Source organism: Lathyrus oleraceus, chromosome 3 (assembly GCF_024323335.1).
Source record: "Lathyrus oleraceus cultivar Zhongwan6 chromosome 3, CAAS_Psat_ZW6_1.0, whole genome shotgun sequence".
NCBI classification, from domain to species: domain Eukaryota; kingdom Viridiplantae; phylum Streptophyta; class Magnoliopsida; order Fabales; family Fabaceae; genus Lathyrus; species Lathyrus oleraceus.
Genome location: NC_066581.1, coordinates 515,458,229 through 515,480,797, shown reverse-complemented (window position 1 = coordinate 515,480,797; position 22,569 = coordinate 515,458,229). Strand labels below are relative to the sequence as shown.

Here is a 22,569-nt window from a genome sequence, read left to right as displayed (position 1 = left end):
ATTGAAGATGGGTTCAATCATTGCTACCTCATTCTTTTTCATAGGACCGCTTACTTGCAACACACCTTGGATAATCAATTCTTGAATATCCTTTCAGACCATTTCACATCCTTTAGGACCAATAGTACATTCTTCACAACTCTTATGGAAATTTTTCAATAAACCTGCCTCCACTAACTTTGCATGAAAATCTCTGAGCGGAGTCTTGATTTTGGTTGCATCAAGAATCAGACCTTCATCAGGCTCATCATCAATAGCATTTACGGAGCCATGAGCAGGCAAAGGATTGTTTTTGACATTTGGACTGGTATCCCCAAATGAAAGAATATTTTTCTCATTCAATTCCCTCACAATATGTTTTAAGGCATAACAACCTTCCAAATCATGCCCTGGGGCACCTTCATGGAACAGACAATGTGCATTGGGATTGTAATATGGTGGGGGAGGATCTGGTGGAGGTCCTAAAGGTCTCTGAACAACTAACCCTTTCTTCAAAAATGACGGATATAATTCAGTGTAAGACATAGGGATCTGAGGAATCAGAGGTTTTCCACCTTGTCTTCTATTTTGAAATGGAGCATTTTGGCGCGGAGCTGGAGTCCTTTGTTGACAAGCTGGAGCATTGGGAGCTTGTTGATAAGCTGGAACGTCAGGTGTTGTTTGAAAGATCGGAACTGCTTGAGTCGACTGATGCACTAGGACTTACTGATTGAAAGTTTGTGTAATAGCTGCTACATACGGCTGTTGAAAAAATTGTGGTTGTTGAACATAATGTTGTTGAGCAAAATATTGTTGCTTTTTCCAAGGCTGATTCTTTCTTCTACTACCCATCACTGCATTTGTTTCTCCTTCCTTTTTCTTATGGAAACTACTAGAGAATTTCTTGGTATTGTTATTATTGTTGGAATTACTAGCTGAAATAATCATCTTTCCATTTTTTAAGCCAAGTTCCACTTTGATACCCACGACCACCAAGTCAGAAAAACTTGCAGTCACGCTTCCCACCATCCTTTCAAAAAATTATGGTCGCACTGTGTCGACGAACCAATCTGCCAATTCTTTTTCAGTTAATGGAGGTTCCACTTGAGATGGAGTCTCTCTCCACCTTTGTGCATATTCTTTAAAGGATTCAGAATCCTTTTGGGACATGCTCAACAATTGCCTTCTATCAGGAGCTAGATCCATGTTGTACTTGTATTGTTTGATGAAAGCATCAGACAAATCTTGAAAACAACGGATGCGAGTCTGATCAAGGGTCAAGTACCATTTGGAAGAGGCACCTTTCAAACTGTCTTGGAAACAGTGGATCATGAGTTTGTCATTGTCCACGTGAGCTGCCATCTTTCTATAATACATGATGACGTGACTTTTGGGACAAGTAGCTCCTTCATATTGATCAAGGTTGGGTGTCTTTAATTTTGCGGGGATCACCAATCCAGATACAAGGCACATTTCTCTAGAAGCACCACCAAAGATCTGATCACCTTCCATTGCTCTCAGCCTTTTCTCAATGGTTTCAACATTTTCTCTAAGCTTTTCATGTCTTTCATCACCTTCTTCAGACATATTTGGTATATCATACACTTGTTGATGATCATCGAAGTACGGTTGAACTCGAGTGTGCATGGCAGTGGGTGGAAAAGTAGGAATCACTTGATTAACTTCAGTAGTTAATGGAACTGTGTGTTGAGTGGACTGTCCTTGAGGAGGAGGCACAAAACCATAAGGAAGACCAAAGGGAGGCCAATTTGCTGGAGTAGTAACTGCTGGATGAGGAGTATCACCGAATTGACGATCTCAGAAACAATTGCAGGTTGAGTATCCATCTTTGCACGTATACTTGCAACATCTCCATGATTTGACCTATATTCCCACATAGATCTGTAAGCTCTTCATTGACTCTTTCCATCTCTTGCTCTTGCTCGGCCATTCTACGTCGGGCTTGAGCTTTGGTGTTGTACTGGTGTGAGGGTCTCAATGTGGAAACTATTGGAGAAGAAATGACGAAAATGAGTTTTTATTTTGATGAAAAATGCAAGTGTGATGACATGTGCATGAATGCAATGAAAATTCAAAAATTTAAAAGTTTCAAGGAACTTAAGAGATAATTGCAAACATCAAAAGACAAATAACAATGACCAAAAGAAACTCATTTCATTAATCAAAGGGAGTTATAAAATTTGAGTACACTTTCAAAAGTTCTAAACAAAGCTAAATAAAAGCTAAGTAAAGTCCTAAGGAGATTCCCCTAGTAGCCTCAAGTTGAGCTTCTTAATTTGTTCTTCCATCTCAGCCTTCTCGAGCACAAGCTTGTTCACGATTAACTTCCAAGGAGTATTTGACTGAACGCCATAGGAAAATAAATCCTCTTGCGCCTTCCTCTTCTTGTTGAAGATCTCTTCTTCATTCTTCATCTTCAACTGCCTTTGAAGTTCTTCATCCTCATTGTTGATGATTTGATACTTGTTCTTCCAAGCGTCCCTTTCTCGATGTGCTTTGGTCAAAGCAATCTTCAACTTCTCTGCATCATTCATGAAGATATAGGTAGGTTCTTTGTCAGCTAAAGGAAAAGGCTCTTGGCGAGGATAAGGCATTTTCAAGCTGATGGCTCTATCTTGCACCCATTTAAGATAAGGTTCTAAGGAGACACAATTTGTCTTCCCTAAGACTTTCTTTTCTAACTTATGAACATGGCGCCAAGCGTGCACAATCTTCTCTTTGAGCGCTTTGCAATCTTCACATTCCTTAAAGAACAAACCCTCCAAGTTAATATTCTTTGGCTTATCTCTCATTGGATAACCGAGTTGACGCTGAGCTAGGATTGGGTTGTAACTGATGCCTCCTTTTGTACCAAGGAGAGGTACATTAGAAAATCCTCCACAACTATCAATGATACTAACTCCATTATAGTCACGACTATACAAAACAATATCTGAATGTGGGAGCGACATAATCTTTTGTGACCACAAAAGACCATCCTTAGGATCCCAAAAAACATGAGACCTAGGCAAGGGAGAAATAAACCACTTGTACAATATAGGCACACGACAAGTAATCATTCCTCCACCGTAAGAATATGAATAGAATGATAGGCATCAGCAAGAAAAGTAGGAATTGGATTTCCTATTAAGAAGATCTTGATGGCATCCATGACAACGAAGTCATCAAAACTAGGAAAGAGGAACAATTCATAGATAAGCAGAGCAAAAACAGCCTCAAAAGCATCCACACTGAAATTCTGGTATCAGATATGAGATGTCGAAGGTAATGTCACGAAACTAATATCTGAGTTATGCAAACATGATAAAGATAAAGAATAGTAATGCAAGACACACAAGCAATTGTTAACCCAGTTCTGTCTAACTCACCTACATCTGGGGGCTACCAAGCCAGGAAGGAAATCCACTAAAATAGAATCAGTTCAAAGACTCTCCGTACACTTCAACAAGGTACAGTCTTTCTCGCCTAATCTTTACCCGTGCAATTTCTACCTAAACACTCTTAGATATGAGAACCCACTCACTTTCCTACAATCACACCTGTGATTTTAAACAACAATCCCTTGAGAAAAGAAAACATTTTTCAATAACACACTCTTGATTTTACTTCACAGTTTCAATCAAGAAGACACACACTTGATCTTGCTTCACAACTTTGATCAAGTAGACACACACTTGATCTTGCTTCACAACTTTGATCAAGTAGACACACACTCTTGCTTAACAGCTTTAGAGTGACAAATTACAACCACAAATCAATCCAATTCAATCATCAAAAGATGACTTGAATGGCTTACAAGTCTTACGACTAAACAAGACACAAACCCTAGCTCTCTCTCTATATTTCGCTCAATATTGGTTGTCTATTAAATCAGGTTTTCCATGTCCTATTTATAGAAGCATTTAGCTAGGCTTGGACATCTTGAAAACCCTAAATCTATTTTCGAATTAAATCTTTTCATAACAGCTGGTTAGATCTCCTTGGAAAATAAGTAAGTCAGGTTGTAATCAATGATTGAATGCGCCTGCAAATCAGATCTTCAATCATACATAGATTTCCATTAATTGTGCAATCACAAAACACCAGACATTCATACTGAATGTTTTGTGTACAGGATGTCATGACATCGGGTCTGACATCCTGGAACAATCCTGCATAATTCCATAATTCCTTTTATAATTTCCAGCAGGTACAAAACATCAGATATCATGACATCGTGTATGACATCTTGATACAATCCTGCATAATTATGTTTTCCATTTCAACTCCAACAGGTACACATTATCAGAAGCCATGACATTGTATATGACGTTTTGAAACAATCCTACATGATCATGTTAATGAACTCCAGCAAGTACAAAGGATATCTTATGTTAAGACATCACACATAACATCTTATGAACACTCTTTGTTTTACCAAAATTGTTTCCAACACTTAGAACCAACAAACTCCCCCTGACAAATTTTGGCTAAAACATATATCTGTCCTTTTTGTTCACAAGAAAACTATCAGCAGTTAAACAACAGTTTAAACAGCAGCAGAAGCAACACAATTACTAGCTATAGCTACTAGTAATACACACATGCACAAGGGTACTTCTCCTCCCCCTAAATTTGTGCAACACAAACAGAATTACTAGTTATGGATGCAACCAGTAAGACACACAAATGCACAAGGGTACTCCTTCTCCCCCTAAATCTGTGCACACAACAAACATCTTCTTTGATAATAACAGCACTTGTAACCACAACATCTGTAACAATCAGAATGTCATTCTGACATCTACTTCAACATGTTAACATTCAGAATTTCCTTCTGACATCTCCTTCAACATGTTAACATTCAGAACCTCCTTCTGACATCTCCTTCAACATCACCTGTACAGGACAGAGCTTGCACAGAACATCAGACATCTCATCCAACATCTCAGAATAGAACACCATTCTGTCTTACATCAGACATCTCCCCCAACATCATAGAACAGAACATCATTTTGTCTTACATCAGACATCTCCTCCAACATCACAAAACAGAACCATTCTGTCTTACATCAGATATCTCTTCCAACATCACAGAATAGAACATCATAGAGCATCATTCTATTCAACAACATCAGTTGTCATCTGTTTAGCCTAGATAGCTACATCAGCATTGCAGATCTCCACAAGCACATATTTAACTGCAGCTCTCCATATAATCACTTCTCCCCCTTTTTAGTCAAAATTGACCAAAGGTGACTTAAAACATAAATGCTAGGAGATCCATACCATAATTATACACAACTGTAATAGCTGAGATAATTAGAAATCCATTGAACTCATTAAGAGCCCAAATATTACATTAAGGCATTAGTAAGGACTGCCACAAAATACAAACATTTCAACAGAAACAAAACATCCAAGCTTCCAAAACAGTCATAATAGCATCCAGAACAACACACATGTCATCATAACAGGGGGACCATCACCACAACTTAGTCTGAGGAGGTAGCATCTTCTACACTTTCAGATTTAGAACTGCCACTAGATTGATCTTGAGAATTAGACCTCTCACTTGAGGTATGGGCATCTGACTCCTTGGCTTCACCATCTTCCAGATGGAAGGAAATATTGTCCAAATGCACAGCTGCAACCTTAGCTGGAGACTTTCTAATAGTTTGCCTTTTAGCAGGTGAGATGTCTGGGACATCGTCTTCGACATCATCTTCAGAATCAGAGCTTTCTATGATTTTCCTCTTCTGAACCTCTACTTTACTCCATGATTTAGAAGGACCTACAACAACAGCCTTCCTACTAGTTCTAGCCATATTCCTGCCTTTCCTGGTTTTCATTTTCTTTGCAATACTTGGTTTCAAGTGATGAACCAAGATGTCATCTTCCTCTTCTGAACTCTCTTCCTCCAAATCAATTACTCTCTCAGCAGTGTCATGCTTCGTTCTTGGCCATTCTTTGACTTGACCAGCAGTGATTGTCCTACAGACTTCATTGTCTGTGGCTTCTAACTTAACAACTCCTTCTGTTCCTCTCCCTAGGAACTTATTCATTATAGTTGAGGAGAACCTTACACACCTTCTTCTCACAAAGACCTTGCAGAATTCTTTGTTATTCTTGTCAGAAATATCCTCTGGGATATTCACCACAAACTCCTCCACTAAACCTTCAAAACATTGGGGTAATGCACTAACTGTTTTCATCAAACCAGCAAACTTGATTAATTCCATAACCTCCTTCACTTCTACAGCCTCCTTCCCTAGCTCCCTTTCTACAACAACTCTCCTCTGTATAACAAATTTCCACTTTAATTGCTATAAATTCTCATGAATACAAATCCCCAATTTCCCTCTTAAACATTCAAACTGATTAGCATCCAAAGCTTTTCTAAATATGTCAGCTAATTGTATTTTAGTAGTAACATGCTCCAGTGCTATGTTTTTCTCTTCCATAAGTTCTCTAATAAAGTGATGACTAATATCAATGTGCTTTGTCCTGCTGTGATGAACATGATTTTTGGAAATAGTTGTAGCACTCAGGTTGTCACAGTACACTATCCTGACATCTTGTGTGACATTGTGTTCAGTCACCATTAGTTTCAACCAACCCTGTCAAGAACAGCTAATTCCAGTTGCTATGTATTCAGCTTGATATATAGCACAAACACCATTTTCATCTTTGAATACTTTCGAATGTGTAGGAGCAGGAGTCCTTGCACTCTTCATGCCAATCTTCTTAACATTGTTCTTGGCACATTTTCTTTGAGATAGAAAAATAGACTCTTCTATCTGTTTGACTTGTAGCCCAAGTCCAATAAAGCTCTTCCCAACTTCAGACTGCATTTGACGAGCAACATGTTCTACCATTTGATATGACCTCCTACCAAACCCAATATTATCCACATATGTTTGAGCCACCATGAACTTTTCTCCTTGAGGTTTCAGACAACAATCTTTGAAGATTTCAACCACATCAGATTTGTTTTTGGTCCAGATGTATCTGGAGAAATCATCCACCACTGCAAACTTCTTTCCACCAAGGCTTTCCACTTGCATGGGTCCCATCAACTTCATATGGAGGAGTTTCAACCCTTTGGAAGTGATGTTAAGTCTGAGTTTCTGGTGTGACATCCTTGTCTGACATTTCCCACAGACTTTCAATTTGGGAGTTTCTCTAGCAGATATAATCATCTTCATCCCTTTCTCCTTGACTGAGGTACATTTTGAGGAGTAACTAATATGAGAGTTCCACATGTAACAATTGTCTTTGGTTCTGACTCCTTCCATGATTACTTCACTTTCTTTGTTGGTAATCAGACATTCAGTTTTAGTGAAGTTAACATTTAGACCTTGGTCACATAGTTGACTGATGCTTATTAGATTTGCAGTCAAGCCCTTAACCAGTAGGACCTTGTCAAGTTTAGGCACTCTAGGACAATCAAGCTTGCATATCCCCTTGATTTCACCCTTTACTCCATCACCAAAGGTTACATAGCTTATGGCATGAGGATGAAGTACAGTTATCAGGTCTTTGTTTCCAGTCACGTGTCTGGAACATCCACTATCAAAATACCACTCTTCTTTGGCTGAGACTCTGTGGAGAATGTGAGCTATTAGACTTGTAACATTAGTCTTAGGAACCGATTGCTTCTTGTTGACAGGTCTGTGATGTTTGGGTCTGGGTTGATAGTGAGTCTGATGATGAACAGGGCTAGGATAACCATACAACTTATAGCAGAAGCGCTTTAGGTGACCAAATTTCTCACAGTAATGGCATCTCCATCTTTGGTGTTTCCCTTTCTGCTGTCTTCTCTTCTAATGTTGTGACATATGATGTGACATCACATGTTTGTATTTACTATGGTTGCATTTAGGTTTGGCTTAAGGTTTGCAACTAGTGTAACTGCACTCAAGCTTAGATTCATTATACCCAATACCAGATTTGTCTCCTGTTATTTTTCCAGTTTGGAGAATCTTGTCTAGGGAGTCAGATCCATTGTTTAACATTCTTACATACTTGATCATCTCTTCTAGTTTAGAATTCAAGAACATAGCTTCAGTTTTTAACTTGGAGATGATTTCCACATGGTTTGCCTTCTCATTCTCCAGCTGTACTATCTTCTGGCTTTCAACTTATTGACTTTCATCTATCTTGGCCTTCAGAACCACTAATTTTGTTTTTAATTTGGAGATGGTTTCCAAGTGTTCTACCTTCTCATTCTCAAGTTGAGTTATTTCCTTCTTCTGGCTTTCAACCTGTTTACACCACTCTACACTTTTAAGACACAACTTTCTGTAGGTAGTGGCCAACTCTTCAAAGGTTACTTCACCATCACATGAGTCTTCATCAGAATCCCATCTTCCAGTCAAGGTAGTCATAAGATTTGCAGATTCTTCTGTTTCACCTCCATCTGACCAAGTGGCAGCAAGACTCCTCTTCTGTTTCTTGAGGTAGGTCCCACATTCAGTTCTAATGTGTCCATACCCATCACATTCATGGCACTGGACTCCTTTTTCTTCTTTGGGCTTTTCATCTAACCTTGTTCTTCTTCCAATATTGTTGGATTTACTAATGTCAGATGCGATGTTCTTGACATTAGCCTTAGATCTTTCATCCATCTTTTTCACTAGCTTGTTGAACTGTCTTCCGAGCATTGCTACATCATCTTCCAGATCTTCATCAATATCTGGACCACCTTCCTCCTCTTCCTCCTCAGTGTTTGACTTGAATGCTATGCTTTTGGCTTTCTTTTCAGATCCATCACACATTCCCATCTCAAATGTTTGAAGGGATCCAATTATCTCATCAACTCTCATATTGGAAATGTCTTGAGACTCTTCTAGGGTTGTCACTTTCATGGCAAATATCTTAGGGAGTGACCTGAGTATTTTCCTCACTAATTTTTCATCTGATATCTTCTCACCCAAGGCTCCTGAGGCATTAGAAATTTCAAGGATATTCATATGAAATTCATGAATATTTTCATCTTCTTTCATCCTTAAATTTTCAAACTTGGTAGTGAGCAGTTGCAGTATAGGCATCTTCACTCTAGAGGTGCCTCCATGGGTGGTTTTGAGAATGTCCCAAGCATCTTTAGCCACTTCACAGTTGTTTACCAATCTGAAGATATACTTATCTACACTATTGAATATAGCATTCAATGCTTTAGAGTTCCCAAGGGCTAAGTCATCCTCCTCCTTGGTCCATTGTTCTTCAGCCTTCTTATCAACAGTAGCTTCTCCATTCTTGGTAACCACTGGATGTTCCCATCCTGTTAATACAACCTTCCAAGCCTTATTATCCAGAGATTTTAGAAAGGCTACCATTCGAGGTTTCTAGTAGTCATAGTTGGATCCATCCAAAATAGATGGTCTGTGAATAGATCCTCCATCTCTCTCCATAGTACCAGAAAGTATCGTCCCTAGATCTCACCCAGAACTAGAGCAGGATGCCTGCTCTGATACCAATTGAAATTCTGGTATCAGATATGAGATGTCGAAGGTAATGTCACAACACTAATATCTGAGTTATGCAAACAGGATAAAGATAAAGAATAGTAATGCAAGAGACACAAGCAATTGTTAACCCAGTTCGGTCCAACTCACCTACATCTAGGGGCTAACAAGCCAGGAAGGAAATCCACTAAAATAGAATCAGTTCAAAGACTCTCTGTACACTTCAACAAGTTATAGTCTTTCTCACCTAATCTATACCCGTGCAATTTCTACCTAAGCACTCTTAGATATGAGAACCCACTCACTTCCCTACAATCACACCTGTGATTTTAAACAACAATCCCCTGAGAAAAGAAAACACTTTTCAATAACACACTCTTGATTTTACTTCACAGTTTCAATAAAGAAGACACACACTTGATCTGGCTTCACAACTTTGATCAAGTAGACACACACTTGATCTTGCTTCACAGGTTTGATCAAGTAGACAGACCCTCTTGCTTAACAGGTTTAGAGTGACAAATTACAACCACAAATCAGTCCAATTCAATCATCAAAAGATGACTTGAATGATTACAAGTCTTACGACTAAACAAGACACAAACCCTAGCTCTCTCTATATATTTCGCTCAGTATTGGTTGTGTTTCAAATCAGGTTTTCCATGTCCTATTTATAGAAGCATTCAGCTGGACATCTTGAAAACCCTAAATCTATTTTCCAATTAAATCTTTTCATAACAGTTGGTTAGATCTCCTTGGAAAATAAGTAAATCAGGTTGTAATCAATGATTGAATGCGCCTGCTAATCAGATCTTCAATCATACATAGATTGCCATTAATTATGCAATAACAAAACACCAGACATTCATACTGAATGTTCTGTGTACAGGATGTCATGACATCGGGTCTGACATCCTGGAACAATCCTACATAATTCCATAATTCCTTTTATATTTTCCAGCAGGTACAAAACATCAGATGTCATGACATCGTGTATGACATCCTGATACAATCTTGCATAATTATGTTTTCCATTTCAACTCTAGCAGGTACCCATTATCAGAAGCCATGACATTGTATATGACATTCTGAAACAATCCTGCATGATCATGTTCTTGAACTCCAACAGGTACAAAGTATATTATATGTTAAGACATCACACATAACATCTTGTGAACACTCTTTGTTTTACCAAAATTGTTGCCAACACTTAGAACCAACACACACTCCTCATTCTAGCAAAATACTGAGCTTTGTTCATTAGAAACTTAGCTATCAAACCAAGCATTTTTCCTTTTGTGGTCATGTGATCTCTGATCTCTGATATTTTCAAGTGAGTAGCCTTTGCAATGTCTTGATCTTTGGGATCTTCCTCCAAACCAGAAAATGGAGCTTGACTAGAAATAGGAACACCAATCAGATGAGAGTATTCTTCAAGTGTTGGCATAAGTTGATAGTCGGGGAAAGTGAAACAATGATACACGAGATCATAAAACTGAATCAAAGTAGAAAGAAGTCCATCTTCCATGTTGATCTTCAAAAGAGAGAGCAAATGTCCATATCTTTTGCTGAAAGCCTCTGTGTCAACAACCAAAGATCCCAATCTCCTTAGGTCTTCTAACTTAGGACTCTTGACAATGTACTTTTGAGTCTTTTTCCTTCCAAAATCCATGATAAACCTAATGTTTGCAACAAAAGTTCCTAAGTTCCTTGAAAACTTTGTTAAAAAAGATGATGTTTATGATGCATGGATGCATGAATGCACAAACACACAAACAAGGGTCACACACAAATAGGGTTCAAAGGTTCGACGTTGCGAGCATGAGGCCATAGGTCTAACCATCCCAAATGTACTATGGGTTTATTTTGTACCTATACAACAGGTTCTATAAAGATTCCCAAAAATCATTGACCCATCTTTCGGATATTATCAACACGCCAATTACTCGGGAGTTAATAATATTCTCAAGAGAATCTAATTTAAGTGTAGTATCGTGTATCAACTATTTCAGATTTACACCTTCATAGTCATCGCACTATATCCTAAAGACAAAGTGGGGTAAAGGGGTTTACTAAGGTCCTCAGCTTCTCAGGTTACCCAAATCAATATAGTATGTGTTTTCATAATTGCTTTCTCAACAATACTAATTGTAAAGGGAACCTCCACATGAGTGATGGATTCTCAAGTCAGCTTGTTCGGGATTAAACTCCCTATAAGCCTTCTTGACTATACCACATCCTATCTTATTTATGTACACTCAAGTCCGGGTTAGGACTTACCTCACCACACTATGGGTCACCCAAAACAAAGGTCTAAACAAAAAAGGAAAACAACTAATAATAACAACACAAATATAATCAAAATAGGTTTAACCCTCTTTCAATGTGTCCCCAGTGAAGTCGCCATTTCTGTCGCAGTGAGAATCGGATATCAAGCTATTGTATTAACTTTAATCACAAAACATTAAATGTTCACCACCAAACTTTAATTTATCCAAGGGAAAGGGAAAAGATCGAATAAAACCCTAATTGTGCAATGTAAAAACAATGCGAAGAGATCTAAAGTTCGGGGGTTGATTATACTAAGGGAAGGTATTAGCATCCTCAGTATCTATAGTATCCTATAGGAACCTTTTGAAAGTATTTGTGTTATGTTATTATTTGTTTGCTATTATTTGGAAAATTTTACTTAGAAAAGGACCTAAAGTTTTTATTAAGTTTGCTAGCCAAAACTTCGCGGTCATGTGCCTATGTATCCTTATAAGGATGGAATCAGAGCAACCGTAGGGGGAAGTAAGTTTTCATAACAAACATACTTATAAGAGTTACCAAGTAACTCTTACTTGAATCTAAGTTGAAAGTGAGAATGACTCTAACAAGGTCAAAGGGAAACTAGGGATTGCTAAACTACTTATGACATTAAGTCAATAAAGAGGTCTTTCCCTTGGGTTTAGGCAAAAAGATAAACAAAGATAAGAAAGATGAAGAAGATGTTCAAGCATGACATCAACAAATATAAGCACATGATAAAGAAGATGTTCAAGCATGACATCAACAAAGATAAACAAATGGTAAAGAAGATGTTCAAGCATGACATCAACAAGAACAAACAAGGATGAAGAAAATGTTCAAACATGACATCCACAAAGATAATAAAAAGAAAAAGATGTTCATACATGACATCAACAAGAACAAACAAGGATGAAGAAGATGTTCAAACATGACATCCACAAAGATAATCAAATGAAGAAGATGTTCATACATGACATCAACAAGAACAAACACATGAAGAAGATGTTCAAACATGACATCCACAAAGATAATCAAATAAAGAAGATGTTCATACATGACATCAACAATAACAAACACATGATAAAGAAGATGTTCAAGCATGACATCAACAAAGATATGAAATCGTGATCATAACAATATCAAGCATGGTAGGTATACACATATGTACAACATGTGAACATGGATAAAGGTACAATAACATCAATCAAAGATGTATAAAGTTAGATGAATATGAATGACATGTATATATCATCATGAAGAAACAAAGATAAATGACATAACAATTCATGAACATGTATATGGGTGTCATAATAAGTATGAATTAACATGTGTATGCATGAAGTAAGACGTGGTTTAGACATAACATCAACTTGATCATGAAAACAATTTAAGGTATTAAATACATGCATGTTAAGGTTCAATATGATCACAAACAAAGGTTCAACGTCATACAAAAAGTTTGAACATGTAAACATACAAGTCATACAAAGACATGTTATCACAAGTTTAAAGTATTTGCAAACACATAAATAATAAACAAACACAATGGCACAAATGCATACAAAGATTCAAGAAGACATGAAATAATGACATGCTAATCATGGATCCATGGAAAAATAAACACACAAAAGTTCATGGCATAGTAACAAAAGTTTAAAGCATATAAACATGTAAGCATTCATTAAAGTAAGTAAAAATTAGGTCAAACCCAAAAATAAAATATTAAAACATCAAACAAAGTTCATATATGATTCAAAACATTCATACAAGTCATGGTGATCAAGAAAAATTAAAGTATCAATCAAAGAAAGTCATTTGAAACCCTAAAACAATCCTAAAAAGGTACCAACTTTAGACAAGTATAAGTATGTTAAAAATAAATTAATTCTGGAATTTCTTTTCACCATCATAAAATAGACAAAATTATGGACACATAGTAAAAATAGTGGCTCAAAAAGGCTTATGAATCATCAAGTTATGAGTCTTTGAAGTTATGAAAAATAACAAAAATAAATAGGCAAAAACAATGAATAAAAATGGGTCTGAACCACGCAGGATTCAAACCCCAAACCTCTTGCACACACAAAACCTTAACACACACACTCTAACCACTGGGGAGGTGATACATCCATAATTTTAGTTACAAACATTAATATATATAATAAAACGATTCCAGAAACTGGAAAATGACATCAATTCATCATCTTCTTCCTCATGTTCTTGCATGTTTTTTTTTTTTTTTCAAAACTTCAAACAATCATAACTCTCTCAATTTTCCATGAAATTAAAAATCGTAAGAATCTAAATTGCTCTATTTTTTGCAAGGAATCTAATGGTATCATTATCTCATACTAAAACTCAATGTATAAAGCGTGCCAAGGCAAAAACCAGAACTGCATTTTTAATTTCCAAACAATAAAATCTCAATGCATGAGCATGGTATAATGCATACAGTAGCAAACATACAACAAACACACTATGTACTACATTGTAACTTTAATAAATATTCAAGAATGATGCATGAACAAGAGTTTTCAAGTGTAAGTGCACTTACCTATTGGAGAAAGTCCAATGCTTCTTCTTAGCTACTACAGAGATCAAAGAGAGATTCTACCAGCCTTGTTGGTCCTTGAGGATAGTGTTTAAACAATGAGAATGGCCAAAAACAACTTGTATTATCTCACACAAATGTTCTTTCAAAGTGAAGGAGTGAAATGGTGAATGATAAAATAGATGTTATAGAACTTGTTCAAGTGATTAAACAAGCTCTAAATGATGTTTAGAGATGATTTGTGGTGTTTGTTTGGAAGGTACATGTGGAGAATAAGTTTGGTTAGAGAACTTGCAAAAATAGTGTGTTTTTGCAAATTCTAATGGAATGGGAGTTTGATGAAGTGTTGAGGGGTTGTTGTCGTGTGTTTTGAGGCCTAAGGGATCCCTCTATTTATAGGAACAAAGTGAGGATTGGAACTGATTAGAAACAAAACTTGTGAAGTTATGGTTTTGGTTGAGAATGAATGAGAAGTTTGCATGAATAGTTGGATTTCAAGGAGTTTGTCATATTTCCCTAGCCTCTACAAGATTACTTCTGATATCTTAAGATTATTTGTGATCTTTAGGGACAAGCTTCAAGGGTGAAAGAGTGAGTTGTTGGCATAAAGCTTGCTTTATCAAAGTAGTAAATGTGACCTTTTGCAAATTCACCCATAAATGGTATAATGCAATGGACAAAACCTTAACTCCTTCTGTAATGCACTTATATTCATATAAACATCTGATTATGGAGAGATTTATACACAAGAGGACCTGCAATCAAGAGATCTTCACATTTGAAATGGTTTTCCTCCAAAGATTCATCATGAATATGACTTGAATTTCAAGTTTGGAACCCCAACTTCCCATTTTCGAAACTCACAGCTCATGCATGGGAAAAAATGTACTTTTACTTTTTAAAAATCCCCAAACATGCTCTACAAGTTTCATGTTTTGAGTTTTTTCTGAATCAAAGTGGATCATGATGAAAACTGGCTGTAAAGTTTATCACTTTTTAGGGATCAAAGCTGACTTGAAAATTTTCTAAGTGTTTCAACTTGAGACACCAACTTTATGTCCACATAACTCAAAATCCATGCACTTTTATGGAATCAACCCTCTACTACAAAGTTGAAGTATGGAACAAGAGCTTTCATTTAAGCTTTGTAGAAAAGAAAATGGATGCTCGGATTGGACGTTATGGCTTGAGAAAGTAGTGCACTTGAACATGAAATTTGGATACTTAGTGAAATTTTCAATGTTTTCAAGATTGCCCTTTTTGCAAGTAACCTCATTTATCTTGATTTTTCTTGATCAAATTCATCAATTAAGCGTATACTCATGAAATTTAACTTTCATATTTGATCATAAATCTCAAAAGTCAAAGGTTTGACTTTGTAGTGCATTGATTGTGTATCTGATGAATTTGAATTTCTTGATCTTCAATGAATTAAAACTCTTGAGCCAATTGAACATCATGGGTGGGCCCTAAGATGTACTTTAGTGTGTTGAGTGACTTCTCAAGGCTTGAGATCATGTCTTGATCAAAATTCTCAAATGAAATTGAATGTTATTGAGAAACCCTAATTAGTGAACCAGATGAAAATGAAGCTTGATGAACTTATGATTAGGACATAATACCCTTATTTGTTGATGGAGAGAGATATCTTTAGTGTATGAGAACTTGATTTATTGATGATTAATCCAAAACTTTGACTGATCAATCCTTTGAGCTCTTTGAGGGAAACCCTAATTCACATATGAAACAAACCAGGCATATCTTGATCTTGAGGTTAGCTATGCATGAATGATGTCTAGGATGTAAATGATTATGAAATCTAGGGGTAAAATTTGGGGTGTGACAGTTGCCCCTATTTAAATAACTTTTCCAGACAGCATGAGTGATGATAATACTTATGAAATCAGGGTGAAAGGTATTTAAATATAGAAATAACCGGAAATTTTGCCCTTAGATGCAATGGCATGCTAAGCTATGGACAAACAAACTCTCTTTTTGGTATATATTTTTTTGATCTGCTGGGGATATGATGCAAAAATGCAATGAATTCTAGCATGATGATTTATGATGAATGATGAATATGATATGTAAGAAATGATGGAGATAAAGTATAATGTCAGTGACCATGAGCAACAACTCATTGGGGATAACATGTACTAGGAAAAAACAAATTGGGGAATATTCAAAGCAGTTGATCACCAGATTCAGGCATGACCGGATGACACTGAGAATAACAAGAAATAAACAATGGAAAGAAGTGATTGATCACCAGGTTCAGGCATGACCGGATGACACTAAAAATAGCAAGCTGGAAGTATTCAAAGTGATTGATCAACAGGTTCAAGCATGACCGGTTGACACTAAAAATAGCAAACTGGAAGTATTCAAAGTGATTGATTTACAAGTTCAAGCATGATCAGTTGACACTAAAAATAGGAAACTAGAATTATTCAAAGTGATTGATCAACAGGTTCAAGCATGACCGGTTGACACTTAGAAATATCCTTATTGGAGTTTTCAAACAAGATAAAACATCCAAACCTCTAGAAATTCCTTACAATGAAGAGTTCAAACATGACCTTCGGGAACCATCAGGAAGAATACAGGGTAATTAAATCCTTATGTTTGTGCCAAATCAGATTCGATTTTATACTGCAAGCAAAGGTATCACGACCATCTTCTAGCGGATTTAATGCCAGCAACAACTAGACTTTAACAATGATGTCAGCAATAATTGGACTTTCAAAGTAGAATGCCAGTAACAACTAGACTTCAAGGGGAATATTGGGGTTAACCAATTGGACTTTCACAGGGGACACCAATAACTTACTGGAAAAAACATTGGTCATGTTCAAACTTCAAGGTACCAACAACAATTGGATTTTCAACTAGAGTGCCAGTGATAGTTGGACTTTAGGAGTTAGAAGAATGACAACTAAGAACAAGGATTTAGATTAAATGTCAAATGCACATGATTGAGCATGATGTGAATGATCATGATATGCAAATGCTGACTATGGAGAGACAAAGAGTTTTGTGGAGACTTAATGGGGAATACATCCTCAACACCAGTAACTTAAATAAGTATCACAAGATGGACACTAGGGAGATACTCAAACTTGAGAGTTGCACACAATCGAAGGATTTATCCAAGAGTGCTTGTCAGTTTAGACTTCAATGGGGATTTCTATATTGACAGTGTAAAAATGCTTCTGCAACCTTGAGACTTATTGGGGAGACAAAATGTTTCCCTTTCAATGTTTCCATGTGTCAAAGAAAAATTATGTTTTTCAAAGTTTTTTTCAAAATATTTTCTTTTCAAAACCTTTTCATTTTCAAAAATCATTATTAACAAACAAATAACGTTTTGCATAACAAGGAAAGGTAAGAGAAGTACAAATGACAAAATTGATAGGCAAAGTCTGTTTTTTTATTCAAGAATGGTAGCTTGCAAGTGGCAAAAGCTCCATGGAGTATTACATTTCGAAGATGGCAATAGGGAAAGGTTTACATTGAATCCAATAACCATTACTATCCCTAATAACTAAGATTTTCCCAAAACTTTGCTTCTGACGAGAGCAACGGGATTGATCTTCAACTTTGATTCTTTAGTAATGGTAAAAAATCGGATACAATCAAATGCCTTTTGTCCCTAATTTTTGCCTAGACCGTCCTTTCAGGTTTTCAATCCACCGGGACGCTCTTTTTTGCCTAAGCCGCCCTTTCGGGTTTTCAACTTAGCGAGCTTTCATTTTTTTATTTTTACCCCTAACTTTTGCCTGGATCTCCTTCATAGGTTATGATCCACCGGGATACCCATTTTTTTTTGCCTTAGTCGCCTTTTTAGGTTTTCGACTTAGCGGGTTTTATTTAGGCATAATATTTTTTGACCGCATCAGAGTTTACAGGGTGTGCAAGCTCTTCACCATCCATAGTTGTGAGAATCAAGGAACCTCCGAAGAATGCTTTCTTCACAACATATGGGCCTTCATAGTTGGGACTCCACTTTCCACGCATATCCTTGTGTACTGGCAAGATCTTCTTGAATACGAGATCTCCTTCTTTGAATTCACGGAGACGAACTTTTTTGTCAAACGCCCTCTTGGTACAACTGACCATGACACATAGCAGTCATTCTCTTCTCATCAATGAGGTACAATTGCTCATATCTATTATGGATCCATTCAGCTTCCTCTAGCTTGGTCTCCATCAAGACTCTCAAAGATGGTATCTCTACTTCAATTGGGAGAACTGCATCCATCCCATATACTAGAGAGAAAGGGGTTGCCCCTGTTGAAGTGGGAACTGAGATTTTGTATCCATGCAAAGAAAAGGGTAACATTTCATGCCAATCTTTGTAAGTTTTCACCATCTTTTGCAGGATTTTCTTGATATTCTTATTTGCGGCTTCAACAACTCCATTCATCTTCGGACGATACGGAGAAGAGTTGTGATGTTCAATCTTGAATGTCTCACACAACTCTTTCATTGTTTTGTTGTTCAAATTTGTCCCATTATCCGTGATAATTCTGCTTGGAACTCCATAGCGACAGATAATCTGGTTCTTAATGAAGCGGGCAACCACTTGTTTCGTCACGTTGGCGTATGACGTAGCTTCTACCCATTTGGTGAAGTAGTCAATTGCAACCAAGATCAAACGGTGACCATTGGAAGCTTTAGGCTCAATTGCCCCAATCATGTCAATGCCCCACATTGTGAAAGGCCAAGGTGATGATAAAACATTCAACAGTGTTGGAGGCACGTGCACCTTGTCAGCATAGATTTGACATTTGTGACATTTTCTAGCATAGTTGAAACAATCAGATTCCATGGTCAACCAATACTTACCAGCTCTCAAGATCTTCCTAGACATGGCATGTCCGTTGGCGTGAGTTCCAAATGATCCTTCATGAATCTCTTTGATCAACAGGTCTGCTTCGTGTCTGTCCACACATCTGAGCAGAACCATGTAATAGTTTCTTTTATATAGCACCTCGTTGCTAAGGAAGAATTTGGATGCCAACCTCGTTAAAGTCTTCTTATCTAGGGTTGTTGCATTCACTGGGTATTCTTGATTTTGTAAGTAGTTCTTGATATCATAGAACCACGGTTTCTTGTCAATTTCTTCTTCAACCAATAGACAATAGGCTGGTGCAATTTTCCTCTCAATTGTGATAAGTGGTGCCTCATTGAGAAATATGACTTGGAACACAATGGCTAACATAGCCAAAGCATCTGTTATCTGATTTTCTGCTCTCGGAAAATGATGGAAGGTGATTTCATCAAAGTACTTTATCAATTCCATAATATGGGCACGATATGGGATTAACTTCTCATCACGAGTTTCCCAATCTCCTTTGACTTGGTAGATCACCAAGGCTGAGTCTCCGTATACTGTAAGGATCTTGATTCGGGTGTCAATTGCAGCTTCAATACCCAAGATACATGCTTCATACTCTGCAATGTTGTTGGTACATTCAAAACACAATCTTGCTGTGAAATGAGTATATCCACCATTGGGATTCATCAACACAGCCCCCACACCATGCCCCATGCAATTGGAGGAACCATCAAACATCATCTTCCAACAGGAACCTGGCTCGGGACCTTCATCTGGGCTTGGAGTTTCACAATCTTTCACCAACATAATGTCTTCATCTGGGAAATCAAACTTCAATGGCTCATAGTCTTCGACAGGATGATTAGCGAGGTATTTAGACAAAACACTTCCTTTGACATATTTCTGGGTTATGTACTGGATGTCGTATTCAGATAACAACATGTGCCAATGGGAAAGTCTTCTCGTCAAAGCAGGCTTCTCAAAGATATACTTTATTGGATCCATTTTGGAGATCAACAAAGTAGTGTGACAAATCATATACTGCCTAAGACGTCTGGCAACCCATGCTAAAGCATAACAAGTTTTTTCTAAGAGTGAATATCTGCTTTCACAATCAGTAAACTTCTAGCTCAAGTAGTAAATGGCATGTTCTTTCTTTCCAGTTTTATCATGTTGACCTAGTATGCAACCCATGGATCCTTCGAACACAGTTAAGTACATGAAGAGAGGCTTCCCTGGAATGGGTGGAATCAAGATAGGAGGTTTTTGCAGATAACCTTTAATCTTCTCAAAAGCTTGCTGACAATCAGAATTCCATTCAATTGCTTGATCCTTTCAGAGCAATTTGAATATAGGCTCACATGTAGTAGTCATGTTGGAAATAAACTTGGAAATGTAGTTCAATCATCCAAGAAAACCTCTAACTTGCTTTTCAGTTTATCGAGCCTGCATTTCTTGTATCGCTCTGACCTTATCTGGATGTACTTCAATTCCTCGTTGACTAATAATGAAACCAAGTAACTTCCCCGATCGGACCCCAAATGTACACTTAGCTGGATTCAGACACAATCTAAATTTTCTGAGGCGCTCAAATAGTTTCAACAAATGGTCCAAATGATCCTCCTCACTCTGTGATTTGGCAATCATATCGTCCACATAGACCTCAATCTCCTTATGCATCATGTCATGAAAGAGGGTGACCATCGCCCTTTGATAGGTTGCCCTTGCGTTCTTGAGACCAAAAGGCATAACCTTGTAGCAGTAAGTTCCCTATGGTGTGATGAGGGTGGTCTTTTCCATGTCATCGGGATCCATCTTGATCTGATTATAGCCTGAAAACCCATCCATGAAGGAGAAAACAGCAAACCTAGTAATGTTATCAACCAAGGTGTCAATATGTGGGAGAGGGAAATCGTCCTTCGGACTAGCTTTATTCAAATCCCTATAGTCCACGCACATTCTGACCTTGCCATCCTTTTTAGGTACTGGCACAATGTTAGCTACCCATTGAGGGTACTTTGCAACTGCAAGGAAGCCAGCATCGAACTGTCTTTTGACCTCTTCTAGAATCTTCAAAACCATGTCTGGTCTTGTTCTTCGGAGTTTTTGTTTTACTGGTGGACAATCTGGTCGGAGTGGTATTTTGTGAACAACAATATCTGTGTCTAAACCGGGCGTATCTTGATATGACCATGCAAACACATCCATATATTCGTGTAAAAGCTTGACCAATCTTTCTTTGATGTCTGCCCCAAGTGTCGCACCAATCTTGACCTCTTTCTTTTCTTTCTCGGTGCCAAGGTTTATTGTCTCTACCTGCTCTTGATGTGGTTGGATATCTGTGTACTCGTACTCAACCAATCTCGCCAGTTCGTCAGGAACATCACAATCTTCCTCACCCTCTTCTTCAGCTTGGTAGATTGGTGAATCAATGTTAAGAGTGAAAGTAGAGTCATTGGATTCAACATGGTTTTCTTTTATTCTGCATGTTTAAATGATTTGTTTTTATTAAAAGTAAAAAAAACAAAGGAATGCAAGAGGAAAATGATTTTTATTTTAATGGTTTTGAAAGATTGTCATTTTTCTTTAAAAGTGAAAGAGAAAAAGAAGTAAATGAACAAACAAGAATTTAACAAAACGCCTTCATTGATATAATCTTTGAAATGCCAAGGTGGCCCTACAAAATAGTCCAATAGCTTTAGGGATAGCTATGGAATTTTGAAAACACCAAAGAAAAACAACAAATTACTTTGACAAGGAAACATCTCAGGGATTTCAATTGCCTTCCAATTGTTCAAAGCCACATCAAATTGGTACACCAGGTTGCTCAAATATTCATTTTCAAGATATTCATCAATAGCATTGACTTGATATCCAGTGCTGACAAACACTTCTTGGATAGTCTTCAGACGTCCTTCGATGGAGGTTGATGTTTCCTTCTTGACATTGGTTGGTTTGTAACCCAACCCATAACGGTCTAACTTTATTTTGACATCAATAACATCTCCCCAACCTTCGGGACTTCCTTCCTCGATGGTTGATCTTGCTTTCTTCCATGATGCAAAAGATGGAATACCCTTCTCCTTTGGTTCTTCGACTTCCATAAGGACAATGTTGTCTATTTCAAGAGCTTGGAAAGAAGTTTCCAAAGCATCCTCATCGGCCTCAATGTAACTGAATGAACAGAGGTGGCTTACCATAAGATCTTCCTCATCGGACACAATCACCAACTTATCACCAATAACAAATTTCATTTTTGGTGCAAGGCGGAAGTCACGGCCCCAGCGGCATGAATCCACGGTCTTCGAAGCAAACAACTATAGTTTGGGTTGATGTCCATAATCTGAAAAGTAATTTCGAACACATGTGGACCAATTAATATTGGAAGATCCACCTACCCTATGATGGTCCTCCTCGATCCATCAAATGCCTTGACAATT

At 37.4% G+C, this 22,569-nt stretch overlaps 1 protein-coding gene across 1 annotated transcript; it reads right to left on the bottom strand.

Annotated features, from left to right (window-relative positions):
* Positions 1–18,159: 18,159 nt before the first annotated feature.
* On the bottom strand, positions 18,160–20,071 carry LOC127131911 (uncharacterized). Its single transcript, XM_051060795.1, has 2 exons — positions 19,314–20,071; positions 18,160–18,400 (listed from the first exon to the last, which is right to left on the bottom strand). Exons 1-2 carry the CDS (start codon positions 20,069–20,071, stop codon positions 18,160–18,162), a joined length of 999 nt encoding a protein of 332 aa, XP_050916752.1.
* Positions 20,072–22,569: the final 2,498 nt, after the last annotated feature.

Excerpts from the sequence above, each read along its gene's own strand:
- LOC127131911 (XM_051060795.1), bottom strand. The coding sequence starts at position 20,071 with ATGTTGTTATCTGAATACGACATCCAGTACATAACCCAGAAATATGTC. Across the intron at positions 18,401-19,313 it reads GATAAGAAGACTTTAACGAG|TTGTACCAAGAGGGCGTTTG; the intron begins GTTGGCATCCAA and ends TGTCATGGTCAG.